This window comes from Tupaia chinensis, unplaced genomic scaffold, assembly GCF_000334495.1.
Source record: "Tupaia chinensis unplaced genomic scaffold, TupChi_1.0 Scaffold143756_1, whole genome shotgun sequence".
Lineage (NCBI taxonomy): Eukaryota > Metazoa > Chordata > Mammalia > Scandentia > Tupaiidae > Tupaia > Tupaia belangeri.
The window spans coordinates 988,254-997,176 of NW_006203605.1; the positions used below are offsets into that span (position 1 = coordinate 988,254).

The 8,923-nt window shown below is 54.6% G+C and overlaps 1 protein-coding gene across 6 annotated transcripts in view; it reads right to left on the reverse strand.

Moving 5' to 3' along the window:
- Nucleotides 1-8,923, reverse strand: part of BBS9 (Bardet-Biedl syndrome 9) — a 296,326-nt gene that overhangs the window by 101,511 nt on the left and 185,892 nt on the right. For all 6 annotated transcript variants that reach the window (XM_027766864.1, XM_027766861.1, XM_027766860.1 and 3 more), the window contains 2 exons: nucleotides 5,701-5,873; nucleotides 1,352-1,504 (listed from right to left, as the gene is read on the reverse strand). In XM_027766864.1, coding sequence (XP_027622665.1) covers nucleotides 1,352-1,504; nucleotides 5,701-5,873 — 326 coding nt within the window. The remainder of the gene's footprint in view (nucleotides 1-1,351; nucleotides 1,505-5,700; nucleotides 5,874-8,923) is intronic.

Below are 8,923 nucleotides of genomic sequence, written 5' to 3' on the forward strand. Positions count from 1 at the left end.
GAGGCGGTAACAAGGCCGAGGGCTCCGAGTCCCAAGCCCGTGCCCACTGCTGCTGCAGACATCCTCAAAGCACTTCTTCTTTTCAAATAACCATGATGGCTTCAAGAAGCCGATGCGTGATCAATACAAACGCAGTAAGTGTGTTCCCCTCCCAGGAACACCAGCTCTGACACAGATGCCCGACTTCTCCTTCCAGATCAACAGAACGGACTAGACAGGTGGGAGAGTCAGGAATGGGGGCTCCCAGCGGCTGCGGGAGGAGCATCCGTACCAGAAACAGCAGTGAGCGGGTGGGCTGAGCACACGGGAACATGGCAGACTCCGCACGCGCCCTGCGGTGGGACGCGCGGCCCGGGTATACGGTCTGTGGGTCTGACCCACAGCGCCCACGGTGACAGCACACGGAGCTCTGCAAAATCCGACTCCGGAGCACAGCGGGCTCCCCTCTACAGTTACAACTTCCCAACAGCAGAGGCTCCATCAGAAAAGCACCTGAATGTGGGGACCAGCAGGTGGTGTGCTGGTTAAGGCGCTGGACACACCCACATGGCCGACCAGGGTTCAAGCCCTGAATCTGGTGGCCTGCTTTCTCACTTCCTCTCTCTCTCTCTCTCTCTCTACCTCTGTCTCTCTCTGGTTAAATTAAAAAATAAATGAATGAATGAAATAAAATAAATAATTAAAAAAAAAAAAGAAAGAAAGAAAAGCACCTCAATGTTCACGCCAGCCACCACCACTGGTTCTGACCCACTGGTTCTGACCCAAGCTGAGGACTTGGAAATACCGAAGTCATGACGCAGCCCTCCAGGCTTTGTCGTTGCTCACGACGTGGGGTTCACACAGCTATTACTCCAAGCAGGCCTGACCACTCGAGTCGTGCTAGAGACACAGTACCTCAGGGGGACAGCTGCATCACCCAGCCAAGCAAATGGGGAGCCATGGGAGGAAGGAGAGACAGCTAAAAGAAGAACTAAACTGTTTAAGAATCCATCTCAAAATATGGACTGAGTCAATGCTGGGAGAAGAGCCCATGGCTTGGTCAGATTGTCGGAGCTGTGGCGATGGCTGCAGACGGCCGAGGACCGCCTGGTGGCGCACGCGAGGCAGCTCCCACTTACCAGCACACACCGCGTGCCGGTGCCGTGCTCATCATCCACACGTGTGGACGATGGGAGACGCGGCACCCCGTGAGGGAAACTGAACATGGGTCTCGTGGAGTCCCCCGAAGCCGTGCAGTGAGCAGGCACGCCCGCTCGGTGCCCCACTGCACACAGGCAGGAACACCTGAGGGTGCGCGGGCGCCTACATCGATACAGGCGGGGCCCAGCAGAGAAGGTGCCGCTGCACTAACCTGTTTGTAAGTCCCATCGAGCAGAGTGTCCAGGTGCTGGAGGGGGGCAGGCGTCTTGTCTTTGAACCTCGTTAACAGCCGGCGCTGGATGGCCCGGAACTGCACGGCTCTCTCAGATAGGAGTTCTTCCAACTTCTCACCATTTACCCGCAGCTACAAGGAAGAAGTTCTTAAATTCAGGTTAAGTGAGCACAGAGAAGAACCATGAACGTACCGCATCGTTAGCAGATTAAGGCCATGTGGTATCTGGCACAGGAATTCCGACCGTACAAAGAACAGATGCAACAGAGCGGGAGAGGGAGCCGGCACCGCTGGGGAGACTGCCCGCGAGCACCGTAAAACAGGAGGGAGCACAGAAACCGTCCCTGCTCTTCCCATGGAGTCAGTGGTGGAAGCATCAAAATGTAGACACTGGGGCCAGCAGGTGGTGCAGAAGTTAGGGTGCTGCACTCACACATGGCCAACTGCAGTTCGAGCCCCAGACCCTGCAGCTTGGGAACCACACTGAGCGTGCGTGCACACACCCAAAACCCTGAAAGGAAAACAGAGGCCAAGGGAGGGTGGCGCGGTCTTAGCCCCGGGGGTGATTTCTTGCTCTTCCTCTGTCTCTCTCTCTTTCTGTCTCTCTCTCCAATGAGCACAGGTGCCCTATGGCAGAAACTCCCCTTTTCTTAGAAAAGGAAAAAAAAAAACATGCACACACACACACACATAATAAATAAAACCTCCAATGACCAAACGCTAAATGATAAAATCTATTTTAATTAAGTTTTTATATATCGGCCTGCCTAGCAATAACTCACTGTAACTGTATAACTTACAGCTAGAACATTTTATTTCCTGAATTTGTGAAGTACACATACATTAAAAAGCTGTTCTCAACATTCAGACATCAGCCACGATGTCACACGTCACAACTTCAGCATTTAAAAATGGTTCATCCCAGAGCCAAGAACTGTCCTGGCATTAAGAAGTGCACAGTGACCAGAGCCAGCAAGCTACCCGCTTCACGGCGCTTACGCTGAGGGACGCCTGGGCTCCACGCTGGAAGCAGACAGGCCCTGCGAGCCCTCACAGCCTCCCAGAGAGGAGCGCCACTGGGAGCTCTCGGCCGTCACTGCCCAGCGCACGAAGGGCCTCCATGCTGGCCCTCCTGCTCCGTCGGGTCTGAGTCCATTTAGATTACAGGGTGTGATCAGTGTAGTCTTCCTGTGGTCTCCTCCACGGGCTGCTAGACCCCAATTTTTCACGGTAAACAATTTCTTATAGCATATCCTAAAAGTTTAGAAAGGTTCACAATGCTTAAAATACCTACATAAACTCTCCCAAAATATATTTGCTGTAATTTGGTCCAAAACATTCTTCCCTAGAGAATATTACCATCAAGGTTGGGGTATTTGGTAGTGACACGGCCATCCACAACTGGACTGCACCTGGAGTCCCCACCTGACGCTCACACCGCATTAAAAGGGGTTTTTGCCGGTACAAGTCACTGCTCTTAGGGTGTTCAAGGGATTGCTGATGGGTCACCCAGAGGACGATTGGTCAGTGTCTCTGTCCCTCTCTCTCTCTGTCTTACCCAAGTGATAATTAGTCTCTGTCTCTCTGTCATACCAAAATGATGATCAGTCCCTCTCTGTCTCTCTGTCTCTGTCTCTCTCTGTCATACCCAGGTGATAATCAGACTCTCTTTTTCTCTCTCGTCTCTCTCTCTCTGTCAAACACATATACACTTAGCTTATAAACTTATATACACATACACTTTAGCTTATAAATTGAAATGCCTGGGGCCAGCAGGTGGCATGGTGGTTAAGATACTGGACACTCCCACATGGCTGACCATGGTTCAAGTCCCGGACCTGGTAGCTTGCTTTCTCACTTTCCCTCTCTCTCTCTCTCTCTTTCCTTCTATCTATCTCTATCCCTGTGTATGCCTCTCTCTGGTCAAATTAAAATAAATGAATAAATAAAAATTTTTAAAAAGTAAGGGTGACAAGTTCTTCTAGACTAGGTTTAAAAAAAAAAAAAACTGAAATGCCAATTGAGTCATTAAAAAGTAGTCAGTCCAGGAATGCTTACTGGTTCTTTTTCTTTAAATGTTTGCTATAAGGCGTGTACACTCACCTGAGAGAGACAGAGACAGAGAGAGGAGTGAGAAAGCACCCCACAGGGTTTGGTCACACTGCAGTCCCTGCTCCTCTCTCTTCCCGTCTTTGGGGCATGCACACACACCCTGCGTGCTTTCCAAGCTGCCAGTTCTGGAACTCGAACCGTGCAGGTGGCCACGTCCGATTCGGCCACCTGACCATCACACCACCAGCTTGCCCAGAGAACTGACTCGAATCACGTTCAAGGTACTCCTAAGGTGCCAGCCCTGTGGCCTAGTGATCAAGGTTTCTGGACCCCACAGGACTGGCTGCAGTTTGATTCCCGCCCTGGCGGCTTCGAAATATGCCAGGTGTATGTTCACAAATACCCCAAACCCTGACAGGATGGAGTAATGGAGAAGGGTTTGTGACCATACCCTGCTGGGGAGTGCTATCTGTCTCTCTGTCTCTGTCTCTCTCTCTCGCGCTTGCTCTTTCTCTGATAAGCGTGCATGCCCTCTGACAATTAAAAAAATTCTTTAGGGACCAGCAGTTAGCGTAATGGCTATGTCGCTGGATTCCCACGTAGTCGACCGCGGTTCAAGTCCCGGACCCGGTGGCTTAAACTCACGCCGGGCGCGTGTGCGTGCGTGCCCAAGATCCCAAGAGGAGAATGGAGGAGAAGGGATTGCAGCGTGGCCATCCCCTCTGGGGGGTGATTTCTCGCTTTCTGTCTCTGTCTCTCTCTGTCTGTCTGGCGAGCGCACGCGCCCTATAGCAAAAACCTCTCAAAAAAAAATTCTTTAAAAATTCCCCTTTTGGGAACAGCCCCGTGACCTAGTGGCTAAGGTCACACATGACCAACCACACAGTTCCCATCCCAGACCTTGCAGCTTAAACATGGCATGGGTGTGTGTGCACGCCCCGCATCTCAGCAGGGTGGGAGAGGGAGTGCAGGGATGCAGGGTGACCATACCCACGGGCTCCCCTCTTCCCACTCCTCTGGAGAGCGCCTGGACCTTGTCACTCTGCCCTGCAGCTCACCCTGCCTGCTGGTGGCCATACGTGGGCCTGGTGACTGGGGCGGGAGGCTCCATAGTGGGTCTGGTGACCGGTGCAGGAGGCCTGGTGACCAGGGCGGGAGGCTCCGCAGCGGGTCTGGTGACCAGGGCGGGAGGCTCCGTAGCGAGCCTGGTGACTAGAGCGGGAGGCCTGGTGACCAGGGCGGGAGGCTCCGCAGCGGGTCTGGTGACCAGGGCGGGAGGCTCCGTAGCGAGCCTGGTGACTAGAGCGGGAGGCCTGGTGACCAGGGCGGGAGGCTCCGCAGCGGGTCTGGTGACCAGGGCGGGAGGCTCCGTAGCGAGCCTGGTGACTAGAGCGGGAGGCCTGGTGACCAGGGCGGGAGGCTCCGCAGCGGGTCTGGTGACCAGGGCGGGAGGCTCCGTAGCGAGCCTGGTGACTAGAGCGGGAGGCCTGGTGACCAGGGCGGGAGGCTCTGTAGCGGGCCTGGTGACCAGGGCGGGAGGCTCAGAGCGAGCCTGGTGACCGGAGCGGGAGGCCTGGTGACTGGGGCGGGAGGCTCTGTAGCGGCCTGGTGACCGGGGCAGGAGGCTCGCAGACAACGCCGGCCTTTGTAGGCCTATGCACAGACGTGGCTCTTGGCCATTCCCAAACACCAAACAGATCTTCAGAGGGAAGAGACTGACGCCACTGAGACCCCACGGGTGTCTGACACGGGCTGAGGCACTGCAGGGAGGAGGAGCAGGACTCTACAGCAGAGCCGCTGCTGCTGATCAGACGGGCGTCCGCTCCACATGCCAAGCCCCTGCAGTGCCGGTCCCTGCAGGGAACTCACGTGGGTAACCCTCACCCAGTGGCGGACATTCTAGTGCACTTGTTAAAAAAGAAAAAGAAAAACCACTCCACTTCATAACCACACCGCCTTTATGGGCTGCTGGAACTAGGTAGCCAAATGGCCGGCCAGCAGCTCCAGCACCGGGTTACTGGGGCCAGGGCGAGTGCCCGCATGGGAGAATTTAATGAGCCCGGCGCAAGGCCAGACTCCGGCCTAGCCCAGGCAGCCACGCCGTGCCCGTCTGCAGCTGACCGCCAGCTGGGCGAGGCGGGCGGTGGGCTCATGAAATCCACCGTCCACGCCTGAGCAGCAAGCCCACGTGTCACGGCAGAATTCTGAGCTCTGGGGCTGCTACTTCTCTGTCCTGTACTGAAGGGTGACCAACCGTGTGGGCCGATCACACGCACCTCGAAATGACGATCGATCAACTCGAAGTACTCTTGAAGGGGCAGAGGTCCAGAGAAAGCACAGGCGAAGTCTCCAACTCCCTGTTTTTCAAAATATTCTTGAAGGCGGAGAATAAGCTCATTCGTTATGAGCCAAAGATCTTCAAATTGTTCACTCTGAATACGGTATCGTTCTAGGGGAAAAGATAATTCAGGAAAAGTGCTCATTAACACATCATTACTAGCCGAAACTGTATGAACTACCCCACTATCCCCGCATGAACGTTAAAACAAATCCCTCTCTCTGTAATACAGGTATGATCTCTGCTGGCTTTATAAAACACTTCTGTAACTTTATTTACCAGCTAGTGTTTTCAAGTCTAATCCCCAGGAAGACGGTCACGACAGCTAGCTTTAGCACACGTCCTCTGACCGTATGTCCTGCATTCGTCTCAGGAGAATAAAATGCCAAAATCTGGGTCCTCTAAAAAATCACAAAACTTTATTTCAAAGGTGAGAAGGGCCAGCACGTGGCGTGGTTGGGGCAGTAGATCCCCGTGGCCAAGTGCTCCGTTCGAGTGCCCGCCCTGCAGTGTGAGAAACACCTGGCACATGTGTGCCCCAAATCCCAGGGCAATGGGCAAAGGCGGGGCCATGTCCCCGGGGCGGCTTCTCCCTCTCCCTCCCTGTCTCTCCAGCAAACACACGCACCCTATAGCGAAAACCTAAACAAACAAACAAAGGAGGACAACATCCACTGCAAAACCGTACCCTGGCACCCTTAGGCACTCCAGAACATCGGTAAAAGAACACTGGTACAGAAAGTGCCATCGGGAGGCCGTCACCAGCACTAGCGCTATCACCGTTAGTGCCGTGACCAGCGTTTTCTACTTTAGTTCCGGCAGCTGAAGAGAGATTTGCCGTCGGAGCCCTCCCTAAGTGAAGGCTGTTTCCCTCTGTCCTCCGAGGTCTCGGCTCCAAGAGAACCACAGTCACCATATGGTGATGGTGGTGACGGCGAGGGCGGTGACAGCAGCAGCAATGACCTACGATAAAGCAGCTGTGGCCAGACACTAGCCAGGGCTGAGCACTGTGACTGCGACAGACCCTTTGCCTTAGAAGGACAGCAGGGACAGGACATCAGGAGACTTGCAAACATCACAAAGCAAGTGACACCCAAAGCCAGGGGTCCCCAGCAGTGTCCTTCTCCCGCCTGTCTCAACCCCCGTCCTGCAGGGCCTGGCTTTAATCTCGTCTTCCTTCATGTCACCACCACCGTGGGAGCCCACGACAGCGAGCCCACAACGCCTGGCGCTGCCGTGAGCATGTCACATACTCTCCCTCATTTAAACGTCGGTCGCCTATGGGGTAACAGCATGATTCCCATCTTGTGGAAAAATAAATCCAGTCGCAGAAGGGTTTAAGTAATTCGCAAAGTCATCTAATCTGTTCACAGCCGAGCAGGGATTGGAACTGTGGCCGTAAACACAAAGGCTAGCTATGAATACTCCCTGCTTCACAGTCCTGCACCCCCAAACGGCACGCCCCCTGGACGTGGACTCCGTGTCTGCAGCGGCTTGGGTCCCGAGTCACACTCAGGTGTTCCCATGTAACTTCCCAGATGGTCACATTCAGGGCCTTTGAAGGGATTACGTGCTTCCTGGGACCTAAAACTGAGTCTCCCGATGCACCTAACGCACCATTAATTGAACACTCACTGTGTGCAACGTCGTGAGAAAAGACACGGCAGGATTACAAAGATGAACTCGGGCTTCTTGCTTATAAGGAGCGTTAAGTTCTAGCTCGGTATTGTTTCACATGGGCACGTGAAACATCTCTCCACAGCCAAGACAACTTGACAAGTCACGTGACTCTCTGGCCAGAATGCAGCACTGTCTTCTCTCACTCCCCAGGGATTCTCTTTCACCTAGGAGGCACACGTACGGAGCCCGCCAGCCACAGTCCACGCAGACACCTGCTGTCCCCGCTGCCGTCCCCATCATCCACAGGCCGTCCCAGTCCTGGCCCCAGCCCCACTCGCCCTGGACACTGGTTGGCCTGGACGCCAAGGGTGGCTTTTCCTCGTGTCTCCCATCGAAGACACTGGGCCAAGGTCAGACGGCAGCTTTTACCTTTCTCTGTAACGGCCACTGAAGGGCTAACGCTCCAGAGAGCGCCACTGCGGGAAGGGTACGAGGTGGACGGGACAGTGGCGAGGACCAGCCCCACAGCAAGCTCACGGCTGCTCCACAGTTAGGTGCAGAGCACAGAAAGTCCCCCACGGTTCACTGTCAAGTCCTGGCCCAGCCACCTGAAAAACGCCAGCGCGTGTGCGTGCATGCCCTAAACCCTGATGGGCAGAAAATGAGGCAGAGGGCTGTGATGTGACCACACCCACTGGGGAGTATGTCCTCTCTCTGCCTTCCTCCCACCCACTGATGTGACCACACCCACTGGGGAGTATTTCCTCTCTCTCTGCCTTCCTCCCACCCACCCCAATCTCCCTCTTTCTCTCTGGTGAGCATGTATACCCTCTGCAATTAACTTAAAAAATAATAATAAGGGAGGAGAAGAATGATAAAGGTCAGTACCGGACCAGCAGTTAGCGTAATGGCTATGTCGCTGGACTCCCATGTAGTTGATCATGGTTCGAGTCCCAGACCCGGTGGCTTAAAACTCACGCCGGGCGCGTGTGTGTGCGTGCCCAAGATCCCGAGAGGAGAATGGAGGAGAAGGGATTCGGGCGTGACCATCCCCCCGGGGGGTTCTGGCTCTCTGTCTGTCGGGCAAGCGCATGCACCCTATAGCAAAAACCTTTCCAAAAAAAAAAAAAAAAAGGTGAGTATCAGAAACTCTGAATTTAGTGTCACCTAATTAAGCTTGGGATCCAACGTATTGACCGTACTGGGTCGCGGGGAAGGCCATGGTGCACTTTTGCCTAGAAAAACAGAAAGCACGTCATGACCTTCCAGTGGCCCATACGCCCTGACTCCCCGACAGCCAAGTAGCCCGGCCTTCATTCACTCTCCCATTCCCTTCTGTAACTCAGGGCGATCCAGGGATCCCAGGAAGGCAGGGGCTCGGTCCCCGTCCCGGGAAAGCACAGCAGTCTGGAAAGGAGATCTGCTCTGACAACAGAAGAGCCGACGCGGCCTCTGCCACGCCATTCGCTGTCTCCGCTCTGACGACAGAAGAGCCCACGCGGCCTCTGCCACGCCATTCGCTGTCTCTGCTCTGACGACAC